At 42.5% G+C, this 24256-nt stretch overlaps 1 protein-coding gene across 1 annotated transcript in view; it reads right to left on the bottom strand.

The window, feature by feature from the left end:
* Positions 1–460: 460 nt before the first annotated feature.
* The window catches only part of FBXO28 (F-box protein 28), a 37327-nt gene continuing 13531 nt past the window's right edge, over positions 461–24256 (bottom strand). Inside the window, exons 2-5 of the mRNA XM_048504358.1 lie at positions 15130–15239; positions 12731–12869; positions 12131–12326; positions 461–2617 (exon numbers count right to left, since the gene is read on the bottom strand). Coding sequence (XP_048360315.1) covers positions 2373–2617; positions 12131–12326; positions 12731–12869; positions 15130–15239 — 690 coding nt within the window. The 3' untranslated portion in view covers positions 461–2372. The remainder of the gene's footprint in view (positions 2618–12130; positions 12327–12730; positions 12870–15129; positions 15240–24256) is intronic.

The following is a 24256-nucleotide window of genomic DNA, read 5'->3' as shown; positions in this document are numbered from 1 at the left end:
CCCCATTTGAAAAAAACCCACACATAATTGCCTTCATGGTAGCAATAGACTTCTGAGTGGCCAATCATTTATGACATCTGGTGGAATGGAATGAAATAAGGCATCCAGATGCTTAAATGAGGAAACCTAATAAATCTTCTGCACATTAATTATCCATGTCTTATTTGGATGAAGAGCGAGGAGCAAAAGTATCAGCTCTTGCTCTAATGTATTTTTATATCATGTTGGCTAAAACTCACTTTGTATTAAACACCTTTAGTCCTCCATATAAATCATTCTCTGGAGTTCACCATTCTTTCAAGCATCTCTAATGCAGAGGAAATGAATAGGTCAAGACCAGAATTAAAGCAAGATGTTTCCAACACATAGGAACAGAACCAACTACATGCAAAGCAAGGATACTTACAATTGTGCTGATTTGATAAAGCTGAATCATTAAAATAAGAAACATTCAAATGACTGATTTAACAACTGTTATATTATCCATGTGACAATTCAGTGTTTACTCACTGCTAAAATACAATAGCCTGCTCCCATTTAAAAGAAAACACACACATAGTAAAAGGGCCTTGAGATGGCAAAACAGAAATATAATTTTTTAAAATTAAACACTTCAAATGAATGACATCAATTTGCAATGTTTTGTTTTATAGGAAACTTATTCCAATCATTAATTAAACAACTGATTAACAGGGTTTTTAAAAAGCCCACAATGGTCTAAATGAAAGCTTTATATTATCTTTGACTGAGAAAAAAGCTACCATTTTAATCCAAGGTACTTGAGAAATTATTCAGTTCGAAAGCAGCCTTCAGAGCCATCACTCAAATTTAACTTCTGTTCCCAAGAACAGGACTTGGCAGCTGGGCAAACACAGTGACAGAGAAAAATGTAATAGCTGAACAACAGAACAATTGTTTAGTAACATCAAATTAAAACAATGGATGGAAATAGCTATCCAGGGTTTTTTTTAAATATACAACCAGGGAAAATAAATCACTGTACAATACAATTTGGAGGCTGTTAAAGTAACAAATCCAGAGACTGTACAGTGTGAGGCATGCTTTTCCAGTTACAACTTCAAAGCAGGAGTGCAAAAGAAATTAAAGCTGTCTGAAGTCAATTTCCTTCTTTAGGATTTAAGAAACACTATAATACAATTAGTATTATGGACAGTTCTGTCCACATATCAATGAGAACTTTCTGAACACAAACATTTAAAACTGTAAAGAACAGAAGTCACTTTCCCCCCCAAACACCAATCTTTTGACTGCTGAACCAGTATCAGTTGTGTACAACTAGAAACCAGCAGGCAAGAGAAACAAACTCTGAAATGCTGCTTTAGATAAGAATATCGGCAACCTACAGGCGGCAAAACCACCAGACAGCCCAGCTTTCATAAGGTCCTGCTATAGTGTGACAAAATGGCTTCACAAGAAATGAAAGCTATGCTAAAAGCATGTGCAGAGTCCTGGCTAGGGAAAACAAAACAAACATTTTCTACAAACATTGGGAGAGGCAGATTTAATAGCAACTCCAGGCAAGTGCTTCAGCAAGCTGACTAAGCAATGCATGCACCTATCCATGCAAAGGTAAAATATGGCTCCAGACGCTTAGAAGTAGGGTATGCATTTGTGAAAATTAGACTGAAGTCAGTTGCTTGCTCAATTTACAAAAATATAAATAGCCAATGCTGTAGCTTAAGAATTCTTTACTTGTTATGCAGACTTCCATGTGTATAAACTACTTTTCAGACATTCAAAACAAGGTCACTTGCAACAAAAAAGCACCCCTTTTTTTCAAAACAAGATTCTAAAAAGTGGGTCTTTTCAAGTGAGCATGACATTTGCTGTTTACCAATTTAAAATAAACTCAGAATTAATCTGACAACAAGGTACTCCGGCATAGGAACAGAAACATAAATTTCACTTTAATAAGCACCTACCCAGAAAAGTTAACTTTTCAGAACAAGTCTGGTTAGTACAAATCTATGGCAAATTATCACAATCCTGTACAGTAGGGCCCACTCAAACAGAAGCAGGGCGGGTGGGGGTGGGAAAAGAAATGTCTTAGCGAAAAAGAGGAAATTGTTGTTCAAGTCTATGGTGTGCTGAAGAACCAGCAGGCTAATCAAGACCATGCTGTGAATTTCAGTATCCAGACCAGACAACCTGCTTGGGCTGCTAAAGCAGTGCATTCTTCTGGGAGGTATCGTTTATTCCATAGTTATTTGTTATTCCGAAGGCGTTTTGACTTCCTAAGTGAACCTATTGATTCAACAGCTTTCTTCCGCTTCCTAGGAGTTTCCTCATTCAGGCAGAACCTAGGAACTTCCCTACTGCACTTTCATAACCTCTGCTGGTTTCGTTTGACTCTATGCCAGTCGGGCGTTCTGCTCTCCGATGATCTGGGTTTGCTCAAGCAGTTTCTGGTCTTGGTCTTGGAGCTGCTTTTGCTGTTCTTGCACTTTGGTGCGAAGCTCCGAAATTTCCCGCCTTAGCCCAGTCACACCTGCACCATTGGTTTTAACTTGCTGCTGCAGTTTGGTGACCTCCTGCCTTGATGGATTTTGTTTGGAGAAGAGCTGCATTGTTGTTAAGGCTGCAGAAGGACCTGGAACTACAGGAAGAGAGTTGTCAGATTTCCCCCTTCCAACTTGGCACTGCGCTGAATTCTGTTCTCTCAAAATCAAGTTTCTGAGCAACGAAGTTTGTCAAGTGAATGCCAACATGCAAATATCTACAGCTAATGATTTTTACAATATTTTTGACAGGTTCAGTTAGAAAATAATCTAACAGCAGCCCTGTTGCTCCATCTAGTCCAGCATCATGTTTCACCAGTTGCCCCAACAGAACAGACATTAAGGCCTTTTCATAATGTTGTCTCCATTACTGGTATTTAGGGGCTTACTGCCTCTGCATGTGAAAGTTCCCTTTGATCACACGAATAACCACTAATGGATAGGGATGTGCATTCTAATAATTCCAGTTAAAATATGTTCCCTTATAAGTATTTTCAGGTACCTGGAACAGTATTCAGGATTCTTGGAATACCAGTAATTGGGTCCCTGTCAGGAAGGTGCCAGCTCTTTCCTGGCATCAAACATATACAGGAAACAAGGTGCTAGGGAGTGCTGTCAGCGCAGAACTGTGTCCTTCACTAACTGAAACTGTGGTATGGTAATGTATCTCTTTCCTGTTTGATCTGCCCCTTTAGGCTTGCATATGGAGATAACCAGGCTAGAAGCTCTGCCCATGGCCCGAGGAGGGAAGGGAGATGGATGGGTCTACTTGGAGCCCGCGGGAAAAGGCAGGCAGGGGCTATCTATGTCCCAGCCTTGGGACACTCAGATTCAAAACAAATTATTTAGCACCTCTTTCTTTCACACATTCTATGGGACAATTGGGGGGGGGGGAGAATCAAGGGACAACAAGGGAATACATGCAACTGTAGAAGCCAGGTTCCTCAGAACCGGCTTCCTTTGTACATCAAAGGAAACTTTGTACATCAAAGTACATCCTTTGGCGATGTACTTGATGCCAACTCAATAAACACTACTGTGCCTACTTCTGGAGTCCATTTATTGATTACTGGTCCAAGACCCAACAATCCCATATATTTTCAGAAATATTTGGGAATATCTGGGGCTGCACTCTTCATGAATTTACCAGAGTTGTTTTCCCTTTTATTTAATAAAGTGTCTTCTGGACCTTGTAGGCGGGAAGGAGAGCAGAAACTCCTACTGCATTCAATGGGATGCCAGAAGCAACAGAGGAACCTACCTAGATGGAGTCCTACACAATCCACAGTGCTATTTTTTCTTGCAGCCCTCCCAGTGACTCTCACAGAGCCGCTGGACAACAAAAGTGCTAAAAAACAACAAACCAGACTACAAACTTGCAGATCCCATTTTCAGGGCAAGATTTTTTGGAATGATGTGCTGCACTACTACACTCTGCTTTGCACTTTTATTTCTAAAAGGTTTTTAATTTTAAATGGTTTATGCTGGGAATAGATTTTCTAAGGTTGCATTCTTCTGGATTTATAGTTGTCCTATAGTTCTTCTCAAAGTCTTTCTAAGTAGTTTTGGGGGGAGGTGCTCCTGTTGGTTTTTAGAAATTGAAGTGCTACAGCAATTTGTGAAGAAAACTTTTGATTACATTTTAAAAACAGTTAACTGTAACTGAAAACTTAGGTATTAAAAACAAAATAAATTAACTTAGGGATCAGTGTCTTCCTGATTAGAGAAATATCCCCTTCTTAGAAGCGCCACCTGCGGCATGCCGTATGCTTGAGTGGTTGGTGGAGTAGAAGAAAAGCCTGGATAAGGTGATCTCAGAAGAAGGAAGAGTTTGGATTTGTACCCCCCTTTCTGCAAGAGCAGTGCTGTGGCAATATTCTGCTTTTTTTATAACAAGGGCCATGAATATGTCCCTGCTGCCCTTAAGGCCTTTATCACTAAGGTAGGTAAGCAGTTGTTCTATGATACACCCAGAGGTGGGATTTCAGCACGTTTGAGGCAGGTTGGTTGTTACAGAAGTGCTATCCTAGTTCGCGAACCTGTCGTGATTGCTTAACCGCAGTATAAGGGACAAGGGGGCAAATCTGTCTCCTGGGGTGCAGCAAACTCGCTCAAGTGGGGGGATACAAAAATCTTGAGAGACCCCTGCCCTCCATGGCACCCCCTGTCTGCCCTCCATGGCACCCCCTGCCCTCATGGCAATCCCCCTAAATCCCAATTCCCCTACCCCTCACACACTTGCTTTGGTTCAGAGCGAGGATAGGAACTCTGCAGGCGATCCCTAACTTAAGTCTCTTTTCTGCAGCCCTGCTGCCTGGCTGTCTCTCTTCAGCCTCCTTCCCTCCCCGCCCACAGCTAAGCTTGAGCAAAGCTAGAGGGGAGAAGCAGCTTGGCTAACTGCCAGGGAGAGGAGAGTCAGGTGGCGCAGGGTTAAGACAGGAGAGCCAGGCAGAGAGGCAGGCTGGAAACTGCTGAAGGGTAAGCAGTGAGCGCCAGAGGACCTAATTCCCAGAGGGAGGGGAGGCTGAGGAGGATGGAGCATGGTGGCCTCCTGAGTCCAAGCAGCACTTAGAAGAGCACCCCTACCCACCCACATCCCGGCTTGGGCTCTGCTTGCTGCCCATGCACAGCCAGGAAGGCAGGCTTGGATCCCATAGGGCATACTGCATGGCGAGCTAGTGTGTGTGTGTTATTGATAAAGGGAGGCTAGGAATAGGGAGTTAGGTTCTTTTTAAAAAATATAGCCTTAAGTAAAGCCTTTTCCTCTCCTCAGCCACTTTCCCCCACTTCTATCCTTGGTTCCAAAGATGCTGCTGCAGCTCACAGAAGTCCTTTTCTGGCTTTTTTTATGCATTGCAACTCCAGTTTCATTTCTCAGTTTGTAATTGTCCTCTCCAAGATTTTCAAGGTAGGGCAAAACCTGGAGCAGATCTGAGATCTGGTGCACATCAGGTCTTCATTTAGGAGCAACAATGCAGGGAAATCCGTGTTCAACCTGGGATTGCAAAATACCTGTTTGGGGAAGTGAAGCAGAGAGGCTGCAGGAGTGAGGATCATTTTCCTTTTCACGAGGTGCTGCAAAGCAACACTCATCCTATTACCTTACGTTTAAATAAAAGCCAATGCTTGGGCAGAGTTTGGAAGGAATCTCTAGTGCACACACCACCCTCTTCCTTTTTAATGTTAATAAAATTAAAGGAGTGAACTCAGAGTCTCTAGTGCTTTACACACCCCTTTCCTTTTAATGTTTAATAAATTAAAGGGAGGTAAACTAGAGTTCTAAAACGATCTCTAGAGTCTCATTCTAAAGTGTATTAAAGACTGGAGTTGCTAATCACAGATGAGACAGAATTACTGTACTGTTCCATAACAAAAACAAGACTTTTTTTGTTTCAAAGTTTGAGGGAGGACCACCATTTTATTTCCTACGGGGGGGGGGGGGGGGGAGGGTGAAGTTTCTGCATAGCATGCCCAGATGCTGGATTCAAAACAAAGGATACGAATATATTACATAAAATTCATTGTTTATTACTCACTGTTTATATGTAGCATTTTATTTCATGAAGCTGAATTTTTTGTTGGCCATGCTTCTTGTCCTTTTAAAATGAGTTGTTAGCAAATAGTAATTAAACTGTAATCTTAAATAAACTTAAATATAATTAAACTTCATATCTTAATCATTGGTATGAATATGAGGAAGTTATGGGATTCAGCAAAGGGGCAGCCTTTCCTGTTCATGAATTGAGTAAATATAGATTGGTTGTTGTGGCTCTTCGGGCTGTTTGGCGTGGTCTGGTGAATCTTTGTTTCAAATGTTTGCACCATGCAGCTGTAGTAGCTGAGATCCTTCTAGAGGTGTATCACAACCACACTTTCTCCATGGGATCCCTTTGAAGATGCCAGCCTTTGATGCCTAAACATGTTAGGAACAGGATCTACTTAGGACCATGATCCACCTATCCAGAAAACCCACAGCAATCCAACTGAAATCTGGCCATGAAAGCCTTCATGGATAATTTAAGCTGAAGTTCTTTGGGTAAAATGAATGCCAGTGAACTTTAGGCGCTATGGTCTGTGCACAATGGAAAGAGAGAAATACTTGAGCATGAACTGTACACAGCGTTGCAACAGTCTATTTCTCCCTAGAAGCCAGTACAAGTCTACATGTAGCAAATAGAAGGAGCGTAGAACTATGTAGTTGTAAGAGAGATTTATTTTTCTTCTCCTGTTTTATCCCACACGTCCTGTTGCGGTACAGTTCTGGGAAATGTTTGCTGGGGTGGGGTTAGCTGGCAGGTATAATTCCAGCTGTTCCTAGCTATTTGAATATTATAACACGTGAAACAGCCAAATGCAGGCTGGCATTACCTTGCATATTAAAAGACAGGGTCCTGTGACCCAATCTGTTGAGAGGGAACTATTCAGTACATGTTGATAAGCTTTCAAAATGCATTAAGGTTTGAGGACTTTTAATCTAGGAATTTAAGATGGATGTTTTTAGTTCTGCATCTGTGTTTTAAATAGTATCACTTAATGTCGATGATTTTATTGTTTATTATACACTGGAAACTTCCCTGAGCCTGGGGGAGGCCGAGGCAGTCTTACCCATATGTCCCAAATAGATCCCTGGGACAGCAGAGGCACCCCATTATATTGAGTCCCTTTAGCCCTCGATGGATCTGACTGAGCCTCCCACCGGGGCCAAGAGCCTTCCCAGCTCCTGGCCCCTGCCCACCAATGAGACGCTCTTCCATCAGCTCATCCCGGGCCCTGCATGGATTCTTGCTGAGTTCTCACCCAGGGCCTTGCAAAAGGCTAGAGGCTGTTTCCACTGGCCTTAAGGAGACCAGCGTTCAGTATATGGGTGCTCATATATCCTCTACCACCCTTTATGACATGGGAGGATCCTGCCACCCTTACATTTTTAAGGACAGGTTTCATGGGAATCTGATAGCAGAAGCATGCATCTTTGAGTTAATAAATGCTGCATTTTAAATGGAACAGGTTGTTTTTATTTTATTCTATTTTAACTCTATATTTATTGTAATTTAACTTGATAATTTATTGCTCTATCACAATATTTGTACACTCTGAAAGGCCCTTGGAGGGCGGTTTATAAACAAATAATAAAATAATAAAATAAATAAATAAATAAAATGCATTAAATAAAGTAGACTGGAATTAAGCGTAGGCATTTACTTACCAGAGCCATTATGATGATAGTGTGGTTAGGATCGCAAGAGGAGGACCCAAAAGTCCTTGAATTCCCTCCTGATATGGAAAACTGGGCAGGCTTGCTGTCAGGAAGGGATAATGTGGCCAGCTTGCAGGTGTCCCAGATCCTAAATCCAAAAGCTTTCACTGCATCATACCCTCTTATGGCTCTTTGGCAAAAAATTTAGTGTTCTTGGCTGTCTCTCTGGGGATTCCTGTTTCTGCTTGTTTGTGATTGCATGCCAGGCTAAGGTTGCCTGTGAATCGATCTTGCCTTAAGTAACGGACCAAGAAAAAGATCATGTTTTTTTTACTTAATGTGTGTGATGAGGAGTAGTACCTTGAAGAGTGTAAAGTTGATGGGCAGGATTAAAGGTTGAGAACTATAGGGAAAAACAGTTAGAGCCTGGGACTAGGAAGGAAAGTTCAGAGAATCAAGAGCATTGTCAGTACTAGAAATTCAATTAACTATGTGCAACTTCTGTGGCATGACTTGAGATTTGGCCCTATGCTCCTCCTCCATTGTCATGTGCTGTGTTTGCAATGTTGGGGAAGCAATTCCCAGAAGGAGTGTTGGATATAAGTTCCATCAGCGCTTTCTAAAGCAGTGACAAAACCATCTTTGAGCATTTTGAAAAATATTGTCCAACAAATTCCTGGATTCATGCTGTGGCATCAATGCTGTACTACAAAAAAGTTCAGATTTGGCAGTTAGGGCATGAGCACTATATAATGAGTTGTGATAGCATTTGATAGGGGCTCCAAGTGAATTAAAAAATTGTTTTGTTCCTAATGGTGGGAGAAGGCAGCACACCAGCAGGGGTGAGGGGCATAGCTCAAATCTTTGTCCACAGAAGAGCCTCCAGGCACACCTACTACAGGTATGATACAAAGAAAAGCCAATGACCTTCCCACTTTGGTTTTGTGCAGGGCTAAGTTCTGCATTCTCATGGGAGGGAGAGCACTGGAAAAAAAACTGGTGAAAATATAACAGTACTGATGGAGGGTACAGAAAAAAAAATCCATAGAGCCAGTGGGGAACTGCACCTGGATCCTGGTCTGGGGACCCTGGCCCCTGCACTGCTTACTGCCCACCCTGCTCTGGAATGCCCGCCAGAAATCGCCCTAGGCCACGCCCTACCATTAATCCTCCCCTCCTGGTCCCGGCTTGGCCCCACACCACCATCAGGAACCTGTTTATCACTAAGGTAGCAGGTATCCCAGCAGTTTGAATCCCACCACTGGATACACCTATATGGATTGGTGCTTGGAACCACTCAGTTGAATGTATACAATCCTACTTCCTATATAAGTTACTTGGTTTGCCACACTGTGTGCCCTACACTGTCCTTTGTCTTGAAACTGGCTGGCTTCTTTTAGAGACCAGAGCCTGGCTTGCCACATTTAGGTTCCAGTTACATCTCTGTTTTAATTTTGAAGACTCGAGCCTTACATATCAGTCTCTTGCAGATCCTCAAAATTCTGACTGGTGAACCTTAGTAGAACAAAAAATATTAATGCTGGGATTTATACTGGAGTCAATAGTCATGCTGCCGGCTTGCGAAATTTTTCGCTCCTTAAAGCCAAGATTAATTGATCAGGAATTCCAATAACTCAGCAGTGCAGCAAATAAGTCCTGCTCCCCCCCCCTTTTTTTTGGAACTAACATAGTTAGGGAGGCCAAATAACATAGCTAGGGAGGTCAATTAATCTTACCTAACCAGTGAAGAGCTCTCTCATTGGCAAGGTGCAATGTACTTCCTTCGGCTGTAACACAGGAAGTCGTCTGAAAATTTCCTACCAGGAAAGAATCTGCGATTGTGGCATGAAGCAGACTGAATCTGTAATTCATATGCTTCTACACTGCCCATTTTATAAGACAATCAGGTTAACTTGTTGACCCCTCTATTCGTTAATAAAGATGGTCTTTCAGATCAACAAAAAATTCATTATCTATTAAACAATTATTCTTGTGCTATCTCTGAAACAGTGGCTAGGTACCTGTACTATGTCATTAAATTGTGATCTTGATTGTATTAGTCTGTGATCACAATTAATCAATTTGCCCATTTTCTTTTGTTTTATTTATCAATTGTACTGTTTAGTGTGCCAATAAAAAGTTTTTTTAACTTGACCACTCCCATTTCTCTCCTGTAAGGAGACTCAAAGCAGCTTACAAACTCCTTTTCCTTCCTCTCCCTACAATAGCCACCTTGTGAGGTAAGTGGGGCTGAGAGAGTTCTGATAGGTCACCCTGCAGGCTTCATATGTAGGAGCAGGAAAACAAATCCAGTTCAACAGATAAAGAGTCCACCGCTCATGTGAAGGACTGGGGAATCAAACCCAGTTCTCCAGATTAGAGTCCACCTGCTCTTAACTGCTACACCATGCTGGTTCACAGAGGCAGACATAAGACTCCTTAGAAACAAGGCATGGCTGAGTCCCAGACAGTGGTGATCCTTATACCCTTTATGAAGTTCACCAACACACTGTTGTCTGATGTGGCAAACCCAGGAAAAGATGATGGTCTTTCTGATCTGAGGCACAGGATACTCAGCCATTGTTCCAGCAGTCTCTGGTGTCGGTTTAGAAGCTGCAAGAGGGCACTGCGTCCCGCCTGGGACCTCTCACCAAGCAGAAGATGTAGATATCAGCAATATACGAGAACAGCACATCAAGGGCAGCCTCACCAACCATGCCCACCAGCTCATCCACTGTAGAGATCGGCTCACAAGTGGTGGTTAGTGTATAGTGATAATTTTTTCTTTTTTGCTTGTCTTATTAGTTTTTACTTATTTTTACAGTAAATACTTTATAGATAGTAAGGTTCTCTACATGATACTTTGCAACTTTTGTATAGCCAGGAAATGGAGCATGATGGATCAGGTATATTGTTTTCAAGTGTTCTTACTAATAGACTCCAAAGACTGCAAAATAAATACACTCAAAATGCATATTATACCTAGGATTATTTACATATGTGTAATTCCTTTCTATATATTGCAAATAGATTTATAAAATTAATACATTGTTTACACTGTTTCAGGCTTTTATGTGGAGTCCCTATTTCTTTAAAGAGGACACAACTTCTGTTTAATGAAGGAGGATCTGATTCCCCTGAGCTTAGCTGATATTATCAGGCACGCCTATTAACTTGTACTAATTATTGCCTGCAACTGGACTATCCATCTTGGCTCTTTTCAAGGCTTCTTGTCTGGTGTCTCTTTCTAAGTAGAATGAATTGGGGTTGGCATTCCCAATGTGGCGTCCATGGGCATTATGGCGCCACTAACATTTTCTGGTGTCTGCCAAGTGTTTTGGGTAGGGCCAGGTAGAGCTTTTGCCCAGCAAAGGCTTCTGATTGGCTGTGCATATTTAAAAAAAACACTGTTTTGGCAGCAGCTGCTACCATAGTTTACACTGTGTTACTGAAGTTAAGATGTGGCAGTCTTTCTGTGGCTGGCACTGCCTACTGCGTCAGCCATCTTTGTTGCTGTGGCCACCATACCATGTCAGAATTCCAGATGTGCCTACAGGCTCAAAAAGATGAGGTACCCCTGAATTAAGACCCCTGAATTATGCTAGAATGAATCCCATTCCTCTTGTTGTTTCTATAACTACAGAACAATGTTGTATAAAGACATAACAATATCAATTTTATTCATTTTGAAATGCTATGGGTCAATCCAGATCTAAAAATTGGGAAGAAATCTTTCTTTATAGAAGGCTCGGACCATTAGGGAGATTTTTACACTGGACCAGGTGACAGGTTATAATGATGAGGGTTTTTGCCATTTTTTGAGCTGAGATCTAGATATAACTTGCCACCTTATATAGAACAGCAATATTTAAAGTTGCAATAATCGAAATATGGTCCTGAAGCATTAAGTGCTTCTAGTCCTAATTTATCACATCTCTCTCTTCCCCAAACATTAAGCTATTAAGAGTGACTCTGTCCCTTTTGCCACTTGAAGTATCCTGTAATGAGAAGTGAATATAGGGTCAGAGGATGTGCCCCAAGAAGCATTAAGGGTTAGAAGAGATGAAAAGATGCTTTATCCTGCTCACACATTTAGGAAGCATCTTGTTCACTAAGCCCTGAACTTAGGGGTCAAAGTTATAGAGCTGTAATGCAGTAGCCCTACACTGGAAATGTCCAGGGCTAGATGAAAAAGAAGCTTTGAGTCTAGACCTAGACCTGAGCAGTCTTCTCCCCACCCTCAGTGCAATTTTCCAAATATTTATATTCCCTGCAGTGCCTTTCTGGTCTCCAAATTGTGTGCAATTATTTTAAAATTATCTATTCAGAGGTGGCAGGAAGTCACAAGAAAATAAAATGGTACAGCTTCTCACCAGCAGCACAAAGACAGACAGCTCAAAGCCACTGAAAAAGGTACCTGGTGCTGCTGCTATAAGACGTCCTGATACATCTGATCCTGGTAACTTTCTTTTTAGAATTGGAACAATCTTCTCGTCAAAGTACTCCATTGCCATAGATGAAATGTCCCTTAACTCTTGGAGGACTTCATGGGCTCTCTGAGGAGCTTTGGTAGAGTTTACATACCTTAACACACGATAAATTTCATCAATCACCTGAAACACATGGAGGGGGGGGGATGAGATATGGCAACTGGTAAGATCTAAGAAGGGCAATCTTCTGAATTAGCAACAGTGATATTTTAAATATTTATAATTAGTTATTTGAAATTACCAGGGAAATATTTTAGGAGTTTCATTTGCTGGAATAGCAAATCAGAGGATTGACAACCAGCCAGTTTTAATCAGTGTTTTATAAATTTCTTATGTCTGCATGACATAAGAACAGTCCTGGAAAGAAAGCATGGCAATGTAGAATAAGAAAAGAACAGCAGTTTTTTAATATGGTAACATTCAGATAACATCTGAGAGAGGCTCCCACAGCATTGCTCCTAGCACCAAGACTGTGAGATGTTGATTTTAATTCACCACACTCTGTTGTATTAAACTTTGTACTTTACCTTTCCAGGTATAAAGCAGCAGAGGTTAGAATCCACATACTTCATGAATGTCATATTCAGCAACGACAACCTTGTTTCTACAGCAGCAAGAATATCTGCATGGCGAGCTAGTGAATGATTTCTCCTTTCTGATTCTCGTCTGAAAACAAGTGGCAGGGAAAAATTGAAGCTACAGAGGAAAAGAGGATCTTCTATTCTTACAGATCCAGGTTGGGGTTCAAACATCTGCACAGATTGATTTCAGTACTAATGTTCATTTTAGAAAAAACTGAAATAAAACTACATAAACCATTCCATTATTTGCTCAAATAAACAACTTTTAACTGCTACAACTGAAGTAACGACAACCTAAGTTTGAGAATTCTCCCAAATGTGCTTCTGAAAAGGGGAATACTATTCTAGTAAGTCTGTCCAGGAAAATTCCACATTTTAAAACACATTATTCACTTATGAAAGGTCTGGTTCTGACACACAGGCATAGTTCAGAAACTATGTCACAGTTGATACTGCGTTACATAAGTGGGACCTTTGTTTGTGCACTCCTTTCCCCTTATCTCTGAAAGTGCAACCTTGCAATTTGCAATCCTGGCTTGGAGAGAGAACACAAGACATAGGCCCCTTCCGCACATGCAAAATAATGCATTTTCAAACCACTTTCACAACTGTTTGCAAGTGGATTTTGCTATTCCGCACAGCTTCAAAGAGCACTGAAAGCAGTTTGAAAGTGCATTATTCTGCATGTGCGGAATGAGCCATAGTTTCTGATTTCACATTCAATTCCAGTTAGTCCTTATGTAGAAATATAATTGCCCAAGGAGAGGGAATACACTTAGAATATTCATTCTTGTCCAGTGTTATGTCCAAACCATGCTACACCAGGAAAATTGTGTTCTACTGGAGGTGTGTATTATACAATGCACTGATCATCGACAGTTGACTATATGATAGACTTAGTAGGAAATAAAACTTTTTCATGGACAGAAGATTATACCCCCTGAAACTACTGCATTTCCAGTGTCCCTGGGAGACACTGCAGCTACTGTCATGCTGAAGTCTTGGCTGACCTCCAGGATGGTGAAATTCACAGGACAATTAACACTATTGCTCCTAAATGTCCTCTCCCTCATTCAAGATCCCACTCAGCATTTCTAAGAGGGCTTACTGCAACGACAAAAGTTAGTTGTAGAGAAAGACCTATGAGGAAGCCAAACAAGTCAAGATGGAACTTGTTTTAGGGATTATTTGTGGCACTGATGGCAGTAAAGAAATCCTTTTTTCACCCATTAAAACCATGTCCTACAATGCCAGGCAGCAGAGCTATCTTGAATTGTAAGGGGCCTTTTTTTATTCTGAATCTCTATGGAACCTCATAAGTGAGGGTCTCCAGTGACTGATCCCACAAGGCATTCTGTTAATAAAACTGACTTTTTCTGTTCCAACTTGGCTTGTGATCATCATATTGTTATAACTGCTGCTCAATTTGTGCAGGCTGATAGCTGATCTGCTCCTTTGACACTGCAACTTTTGCTTACTATTTTACTGTTTCATTATTAACAGTTTACCAACCTAAAGGCGATATTTTTGAGGACAGATGGACCAAACTTTTCAATATGTGGAAATTTGTTTCTAAGTACAACAAGCAACTGTTGTGCGGGCAATTCAGAGTCTAGGGTATAGGATGACCTCTGCATTAAATTCTGAACGAGAGTCCAGAATGCTAAGAACACAGAATTTTCACTTTCCCACTTCAAACAGCAGCTGCTTGAACTCTGTGGACTCTCTGGAATAACATCTTTAAAAAGAAGGGGCCACAGCTACAATATCTCACCTTCCGTGCATTCTTCCTAAGATTTTCTAAAGAGACATGTAAAAAAATGTGTAAAATTTTATCAAATATATTATTAGAACAGAGAACTAGAAGCTTCTTGGTTCTACTTGCAGTCCAACTCTATATGTACACAAACATTATTCTACTGTTTATGCTGTGCATCACTGCCACTACAAAACCTTTACATTCGTAAAATACAGACACTACAGTATATGATCACAAGCACATTTAGTATTACTGTAGCATACCATCATTGGAACACTTCCTTGAAGGCAAAGTAGGAAGTGAAAGACAGAAGCAAAAAGGGAGAAAACAACTCTCCTTCCCCACTCACAAAATTACCCTAGGCGTAGAGATGCACCGTAGTGATGGGACATTAAGTAATAGTGAGCATGAAGATTGGGGATCTACTGCATTCATGCTGATCTGTTAGGAAATACATTATCACTACCATGAATCCTTCTGGCCGAAGACAGGGGAGATCCTTTAAAACTCTGCCCTTCAAGCACTTGTTTAATTAAACTATGGCAAATAGCTTTTGTTTTCGAAAACTGTACAAAGAAGTGCATACCTTGGAAGTTGTGCTTTAACTTGTTTCTGGCACAAGTTGTGGTATCTTTCTACTTTCAGAAATCCCTGATTCAGCATCCTCTGGCAGACTAAGTCCATTCGCTTACATACCTACATTGAAAATACAAAAAGCTTCAGATGTTTCCTTAAGTAGTTGTAAAGCCAAAATGACTTTTATGACTAACCAGCTAGCGTTAAGCATTCCTTTTCACTGTGGCACAATTCCAGGGGAAGCTACAGAGAGAAGTCGTCCAACCTTTGGCTCTCCAAGTCTTTTGGCGCCTTCCATTTTCATCTCGTTCCATATATTTAAGAAAAAGTTCCCTGTAGTTCAAAGTACAGTCTCAAGTAACATCCCTATTAGCTCCTTGACAAAATATTTTAAAGAACTAAGACTTCCAACATGAATAGCATGCATCGTTCTTATCATTTGGAGAAAATGGCTTTTAAAACTTTGAGAAAATCACCATTTAAAAACACACATAAAAACAGTTTATACAGATCCTTAAATAAATGTTTCGTTGGTTTTAATCCAGTAAAGTAGAAACAGATGTTCCTTGTATGTACACTCTTCTCTCATCTCCTATTTCTCAAGTTTCAGAAGCCTAAAAGAAGCAAAAGAAGCATTTTTGCAAGCAGCGCATATTTAGATGCGGGCAGCTTTTCCCAGAGCAGAGCTGCTTCAAGAGGGACTAATTTTAAGCCAACAGTGGATGAAAAGATTTATAAAGCCTTTTCCAACATTTCATTTTTTTCGGCATGCAACTTATCCCACACAGAGCTCTAGATGTGTTGGCCATTGTAAATTGATGTCAGAAACACCAGAAAAGGAAAAGCAGCTAAAGGAAACGGTAGAGGAAAGACGAGCAGGGGACAGATGACAGGTGGCAAAGGGTAAAGTATGAGAATAATCATGATTATCAGTGTTGACTTGGGATGAATCTAGAAATTTTTTCTGGAAGGTCATGGAAAGTCTTCTCATGATTGGCATAGAAAGACCCAACTTAAATTCCATACTAAACACTGGGCCTTTTAATTGCCAGTTTGGATCACTATGCCTACAAAAGATAAGCAGGGTGAAGACTACAGAAGTATTTGGCACATCTGAAGAGCTGAATACAAGATGAAAGAGATCTAAGACTGTAGGACAGAGTTACCATCTACATTTGTTTTTGAGAACAGTCCAGTGGCACCCAAGCTAAACAAAGGACCGGTCGTACTGATCATACATTCCCTGTTACACATACTTGTACACTGTCACCAACTTTTCAGTTTAAAAAAAGGAGCCTTACCCTTGCCTCTTAATGCCAGAGCTTTCTGCTAACAAATTATTAATCTCCCAAGAACCCTGTTCTGGTAGATTATATTAGCTTGGATAGGTCCAGTGTAGAAGTGTTAGGCTTCACATCTCCAAATGAAGTCAATTAATACTATTATTACTGACAACAATGGTTCCCTCCCACCCCTCCCCTCCCACACATGCCCAGAATACTGTTCTGTTCATTCTTGCATGAGATGTTTACTCTTCCCCATCCATCTCCCCAAACAGCTTTTAGTGTTGACTTGTTAATGGAACTTTGCAATATTTTATATTAACCAGTTTACTGATTCCCACTGTCATGTCCAAAATGAAATTGCACGTTAGTGTTCTTGGGCCACGTTTCATTAAGAGCCTGTCTATCTCTTCACACACAATTAAATGACAAAGACTGAAACAGAAAACCAATGGGAAAGATCAAAGCACAAAGCAATCCAAATGTTCTGACTCCAGATTACGGTAAGTAATACACCTATAGGACATTACTAGCAGCCCATTGCTAGCAGCGAATAAACTAATACATGTCAAACAAAGAACAAGGACCAATTCTTCTGGCAAAAGAAAAGCGTGCCAATGTGCCAATGTTTCTATTTACAAATGCAGCTGAAAAGCAGAACACTAGTTAACATAAAGGAGATGTTATCTGCAATTGCAGGATCACAGGCACCAGAGCTGGAAAAGCCCTAAGTCTGAGACTACAGAACAGCTGGCTAGAGCATGGAGTTCTAGGCTAAGTGGACCATTGGTTGGAATGCAAATATTTTTAAAAAAACTACCCCTTGTTCCTTGCAGTTCCTTTTGAATACTGGCAATGCCAACCTTAAAGTAGTTGTTTAAGTATTAACCAAGTGCAGACTTCCCAAGCTATCAATCATACAAAGTTGTTGAACAACATGTCTACTTGGCTCAAAAAGATAGCAGCTCAAGTACAGTTTTCAGTTTCTTATATTTTAAGAAGAATGCAGAGAATCTGGAGAAGATGAAAAGATTTTAAAAGATGTTGTGTTTACCCTAAAGAATAGCTGAACATTTACAATGGTGCCAGAAAGGAACATGGGCACTTGCTTGAGGTTTTGATGTCGACCTATCAAGCCCTAAATGGTCTGGGACCAGCATACTTGTGGGTCTGTCTCTCCTGGTATGTCCCCCCAAAATGCTACATTCTGCAAATGGAAATTTACTGGGGGTCCCTGGCCCTAAAGAGATCTGGTTAGTTTCAACCAGAGCCATGACCTTTTTTGGCCCTGGCTCTCACCTGGTGGAATGAGATCCAGGCCCTGTGGGATACAGTAGTTTTCCAGGGCCTGCAAGACAGAGCTTTTCCACTAGACATACGGTTAAAACAGTTAAGCTATTCCATCTAGGCCTCCCCCCTTTTTCCTTCTTCCCTTCCCGTCTCCTCTTTTTCTTTCATCTTCTTTCCCTTTTCCCCTCTTTTCCTTTGTTCATTCAACTTATTCCCTTAGTTATGATTGGAGAAATTTCTGCCATCTGTGGAAACATGGGAACTGAAATGAGATTTTAAATCGTTTTTAGATAACTGAGATTATAAACTGAAATTTCCTTATGAACGTTGGGAGCCGCCCCAAGCCCACACTGGGAGGGGTGGAATACAATATCAATAAAATAAAATCTTTCTGCTCTGAGGAAGGGAGGGCATTGGGTAATTTCCATCTGTCCAACAAGGAGGCAGGACTAAAAAATTTTCTAGATTTCCTGCCTCTTAGGTGGAGTCATCCAGTTCCTCAGATCAATTGGTTATTGGCTGTGAGGCATTTATGAGCTATTTCGAAGACAAAGTCGCGTCGCTCCGCCAGGACCTTCCTGCCACCTTAGAGACAATTAGTGAACTGGAGGCTCCCTTGCCGTCTTCCGGTCGGTATTTGACCCAGTTTTCCCTGCTCTCTGAAGCTGCTGTCGACAGGGCCCTGGCTGCTGTTAGACCTACTACCTGTCCTCTGGATCCGTGCCCCTCCTGGCTCATTAAAGCGTGCCGGGCGGAGCTACGACCCCACCTGTTGAATATCATCAATAGCTCCCTTGAGCAAGGAGTTTTTCAGGTGGGTTGAAGGAGGCAGTGGTCCGCCCACTCTTAAAAAGACCGCCGTTAGATCCTGGTGATCCGGCCAATTACCGCCCTGTTTAGAAACTTTCGTTTCTGGGGAAGGTAATTGAGAGAGTGGTGTTGGAGCAGCTTCAGGGCTTTCTGGAGGACTCATTGGCCTTCGATCCCTTCCAGTCCGGCTTCCATGCCAGGCATGGGACGGAGACTGTTCTCATCGCCGTCACAGACATGCTCCGTATTCAGTTGACCGAGGCGGATCGGCGCTGCTGGTGTTATTAGATCTCACCGCAGTGTTTAATGTGGTTGACCATGATCTTTTGACCCACCGCCTGGCCGCTTCCTTCAATGGATTGCCTTGTTTCTCCGGGACCGGAGTCAGCAAGTGTGGTGCGAGGATCAAGTCTACCGGAGGTCCCCACTTCATTGCAGTGTTCCTCAGGGGGCGCTGTTGTCCCCGCTGTTATTTAACATCTATATGCGACCCCTTGCTCAGCTGGTACGGAGCTTTGGGCTAGTGTGCCATCAATATGCTGATGACACTCAGCTCATTCTGTCGATGGAGGGGGGAGCAGCCGCCGCCCCTGCAGCTCTACAGCATTGTTTGGAGGCAGTCGCTGGTTGGTTGAAGAAGCAGGTTAAAACTAAACCCAACGAAGACGGAGATCCTTTGGCTGGGCCGGGGGGGGTGGGGGTGGGCAGGAGACTTTCAGCCGCCAGTGTGGGAGGGGTTCTCATTGGCACCGACCCCTTCCGTTCGCAGCCTGGGGGTCCACCTGGATTCGTCTCTTTCAATGGAGACCCAGGTGGCCCACGTAACCCAGGTTGCGTTTTTCCATCTTCGACAGGCCCAGTGACTGGCCCCCTTCCTTTCCCAGGTGGATCTGGCCACAGTGATCCATGCAACGGTCACCTCCAGATTAGACTATTGCAACTCGCTCTACGCGGGCCTTCCCTTGCGTCTGATCCGGAAATTGAAACTGGTCCAGCATGCGGCGGCTCGCTTGCTTACAGGAGGTGCCATCAGAGATCATATTTTACCTGTGCTGCACCGCCTGCACTGGCTTCCAGTTGAGTTCCAAATCGTCTTCAAGGTACTGGTGCTAACCTTTAAGGCCTTACGCGGTCTGGGACCCTCGTACCTGCGGGACCGTCTGGCCCCATATGTCCCATCTCGGCCTCTGCATTCAGCAGAGGCCAATTTACTGGTGGTTCCCGGCCCCTCCATGATGCAGCTGGCTTCCACCCGGGCCAGGGCTTTTACGGCCCTGGCCCCTGCCTGGTGGAATGCTCTCCCTCCAGCTGTCTGGGCCCTGCGAGACCTTAATGAGTTCCGCAGGGACTGTAAGACCAAGCTATTCCGCCAGGCCTTTGGGGAGGCCAGCTGCTGATGCCCCCTTTCCCCCCCTTCCTTCCCCTCTTTTTAACAGTGGGGGCTTTGATTTCCCCTCATAAAGGAGTTTTTAGCTTAGACGCCATCTGTTGTTTGAAATTGATTTGGACACTGTGTTTTAAAATACGCCAGTACTAAATGTATGGCGGTTATTTATTTATTTACCTGTTGTCGTTTGTTTGTTTGTTTGTTTGTTTGTTGTAAACCGCCCTGAGCCCTCCGGGGGAGGGCGGTATATAAGTTCAATAATAAATAAATAAATAATAACTGCCAAAGCACTACATAAATGTTAAAAAACTAAGTTGACCATGCAAGTAACTTGTTAAGACAGGAATCGAAACAGAACACAGAAAATACAGAAAATAGCATGTCAATCCTCCCAACTGGGATGAAACAAGATGCCCTTACTTCATGGGAGCAGAAAGAACCCTCAAGTTAAGTGCATCTTGACTTGGGACATTCAGACGTAATGGTATTTCACACCAGATGGGAATTATTTAGTCCATCTGTACCAGTGGTGGGATTCAAATAATTTAACAACTGGCTGTTTACAAGCACCATTTTAACAACCGGTTCTGCCAAAGTAGTGCAAACCTGCTGAATCCCACCACTGACCTGTACCACTTGCTGTAATACCCAAGTCAGCTGATACAAGGGTATTCATTTTGTAGTGCTTAATGAACGTCAACGGTAATAACCATGTGACTCGTTTACACATCTCTTCAGCAGCAGCTTTGGTGTCCCAATGTTGCATTAATCACAGCACTATGGAGTAGGCTGTAGGTACCTGAATCCTGTAGGCTTGGTAAGCAGTCTCAGAGTCCTACTTATTTCTGATCTGGACAAGTTCGTCCCTTATATGACTTGCTTCCATGAAATAAAGAGGGAGTCCATTTCATACAATTGTTGCTGTGTGCCTGATGTAGATCTTCAAGGCTCTGTTATGGTCTATGTCCACTCCTTTTCTTTGGAATGACATGGCTTTGGGTAGAATGAAGATAACAGTGTTTCCTGAGAACAGTGAAAGGAAGTATTGACCTTTGAGTTAAATGTGGGATCCATTTTTAGGGTCACTCTCCTTTTGAAATATGCCCAGACCTTTCCTGGTAAATATGGGGTTATTTAATATCTATATGCGACCCCTTGCTCAGCTGGTATGGAGCTTTGGGCTGATATGTCATCAGTATGCTGATGATACTCAGCTCATTCTGTTGATGGAGGGGGGAAAGGTCGTCACCCCTGCAGCTCTACAGCATTGTTTGGAGGCGGTTGTTGGTTGGTTACAACAGAGCAGGTTAAAACTTAATCCATCGAAGACGGAGATCCTCTGGCTTGGTCGTGGGGGGGAGGTTGGAAATTTTCAGCCGCCGGTGTGGGAGGGGGTCTCATTGGCGCCGATCTCCTCCGTTCGCAGCCAGGGGGTCCACCTGGATTCGTCTCTTTCAATGGAGATCCAGGTGGCCCATACAACCCGGGTTGCATTTTTCCATCTTCGTCAGGCCCGGCGGCTGGCTCCCTTCCTCTCTCCCACACGGACCTGGCCACAGTGATGCACGTAACGGTCACCTTCAGGCTGGACTCTTGTAACTCGCTCTACGCGGGCCTACCCTTGAGGCTGATCTGCAGGTTGCAACTGGTCCAAAATGCGGCGGCCCGCTTGCTCACGGGGGGGGGGGGCGCCTTCCGTGACCATATTCAACTAATATTGTGTCGCCTGCACTGGCTCCCAGTTGATTTCCGAATCATCTTCAAGGTATGGGTGCTTACCTTTAAGGCCTTACACAGCCTGGGACCCTCATACCTTCGGGACCGCATTACCCCATGTGTCCCAATTTACTGACAGTCCCTGGCCCCTCCATGATGCGGCTGGCCTCCACTCGGGCCAGGACCTTTACAGCCCTGGCCCCTGCCTGGTGGAACACTCTTCCTCCAGCTGTTCGGGCCCTGCGGGATCTTGGTGATTTCCGCAGGGCCTGCAAGACGGAGTTGTTCCGCCGAGCTTTTGGAGTGTCCAGCCACTGAAAGTGCCCCCCCTTTTCCATTTTTATGGAATTAGGGTCCATTACCATCTGTTGGACCCACCCTTTCTTTTCTCCTCTCAGGAGGGTTTAAGAGGGATATTGCGGGCATTGTTATGTTATGTATTAATTGCTGCATTTTAATTTATATTATTTAGAGATTAACTTACATTTGATTTTATGTTTATCTGTATTTGAATGTTATGTTGTTCACCGCCCAGAGCCCTTCGGGGGTTGGGCGGTATATAAGTTGAAAGAAAAAATAAATGAATGAATGAATGAATGAATGAATGAATGAATAAATAGATAAATAAATAAATAGATAAATAAATATGACATCTAATTCTGAGTCCTTTCTGGTCAAAATGACTGCTGTCAGGATCAAAACTTTAATTCTAAATCAAGGAACTTCTTTCAGAGGTTTGAATAGTGGTTGCGTACATGCTGACTACACATGGTCTCTAAGAATGAAATCTATGAGTGACCAAAGAGTTAACTTGGACTACTCCTTTAAGAAACTGCACAATATGAGAGTGCCTGGATATTGAGTATCCCTCAATCTGTGGCCTGCTACTTATCTGTGTAGTGTATTTGCCTGTAATTTTTGGTCAACACCATCTTACAAGAGCTCCTGAAATATTTGTGCACTATGGAAGCCATTTGTCATTTAACAGACACTGAGTCCATACAGCAGGTTCCCGATTATGAACTGTCCTCAGGGGTTTGTTCGATTTCCTTCACCATTGCTAAAAGAAATAGGGATTGAATAGAAACTGGTCTGGTGGTAGCCATTTGAATTTTATTAAGTATCCCCTTTTTATTATGATCAGTACTGACTGGTTCACATTTGACCAACTCCACTAGGGAAGAACGTGAGTTAATCTTCCTCCCACTTGCAGAAATTTGGTGGTGCTCTCCTTTGCTGGGTTTTGTCCCTCTTGTTGGAATTAAAAGGTTGAGGTTGGACTCCTGAGAGATCTGCTACTACAGGAGCATTTACTAATCATACTTGTAAAATATCCATAGCATGGTTAAGGAGAGAATAAAATCTTTTGGGGGTTTGTTTACAGAAGAGACAGTTTGAACATTCGTCTTTCAACTGAGTCTCAAAGAATTCGGTAAATGGAACTACTACTCTTTCCATATCAGGTAACCTGGGGGGGAATCTTTATTCCCTTTTGGTTTGATTGTTTTCCACCTGTTTCTGGGGGTTCTACAAGATCCAGTGGTATCACAGTCATGGCTAATAATTCCTGATAGTTTTGAATAAAGAGGCATTTAGGACCTAAGGCCCTATTACCCCCCTCTTGGATATTTCCCCTTCTTTCATATCAGAAGAACTGTCCAATTCTCCTGAATCCCAGAAAGAGGGGCCTGGGTTTCTCTGAGAACTGCAGAGACTATGCACTACCAAATATTTTGTGCCCCCTTAATCAACCAGGGCTGGTGCACCTCAATTTGCCTCCGAGGAATCTTCCCTACTTGTTTTGAAAAGTGCTTCCATTTTCAAGCTCTTCATGTACTAAGGAATCTTCCAGTGTTACACCAAGAACTGAATGCAATATCATTTAGCAGCAGGCAAAAATTTGTTCCTCACTTTCATCTTCAGCATTTTTGATAGAAATTTCCTGGTTCTATCCTTTCACCGTGGGTACTTCCATGAAGTGTAACACAAAAAACAAATTCTGCCAGCAGTTCAAATGTCTTCTCCTTGCCTTCATCTTCTGAACTAAATTCACTCCTTTAGACCATGGTGAATAACAATCAATGATTTTTATCCACCATGACATGGTTGCAGAAGCACTTATGGTGGGCAAATAACCAATATTGTCTTGCACAACTTCGACATCAGTACCACTAGTATGTCGAACGTTGACTGATTCCACGATTTGATCCGTATGCCAGAGGCCATGCGAGATTATTCTGCAAAGCATGGTAAAACAATGTCTTGATGTTTACCTCTGCCCTATAAGATATTTGTGGCTCTTCTCCTTTGCAGAATTGTACACTGGTAACATAAATATTAGAAATGGGGGTAACAAAAAATAGAAATGCTTCTGTCTTGGTTTTCTGGTACTGACCTAGACAAATAAGGCATAGTGATCTTCAGCTGGATGGCAATTTGAATGACTTTGTGTGATGTCCTCTTGCCATTAAGCGTGTCCTCTAACAGGTTTACATTTGTCCCAGGGCAAGATGGCAGGGATTCCAAGGCTTTTACTGTCCTGGCCCCAACCTGGTAGAATAAGCTCCCTAATGAGAACCGGGTCCTGCGGAATCTAAACCAATTCTGCAGGGCCTGCAAGATGGAGCTATTCTGCCAGGCGTTTTCATCAA

The sequence above is a fragment of the Sphaerodactylus townsendi genome, linkage group LG01, assembly GCF_021028975.2.
Source record: "Sphaerodactylus townsendi isolate TG3544 linkage group LG01, MPM_Stown_v2.3, whole genome shotgun sequence".
NCBI classification, from domain to species: domain Eukaryota; kingdom Metazoa; phylum Chordata; class Lepidosauria; order Squamata; family Sphaerodactylidae; genus Sphaerodactylus; species Sphaerodactylus townsendi.
This window is presented reverse-complemented; position numbering and strand designations above follow the sequence as displayed.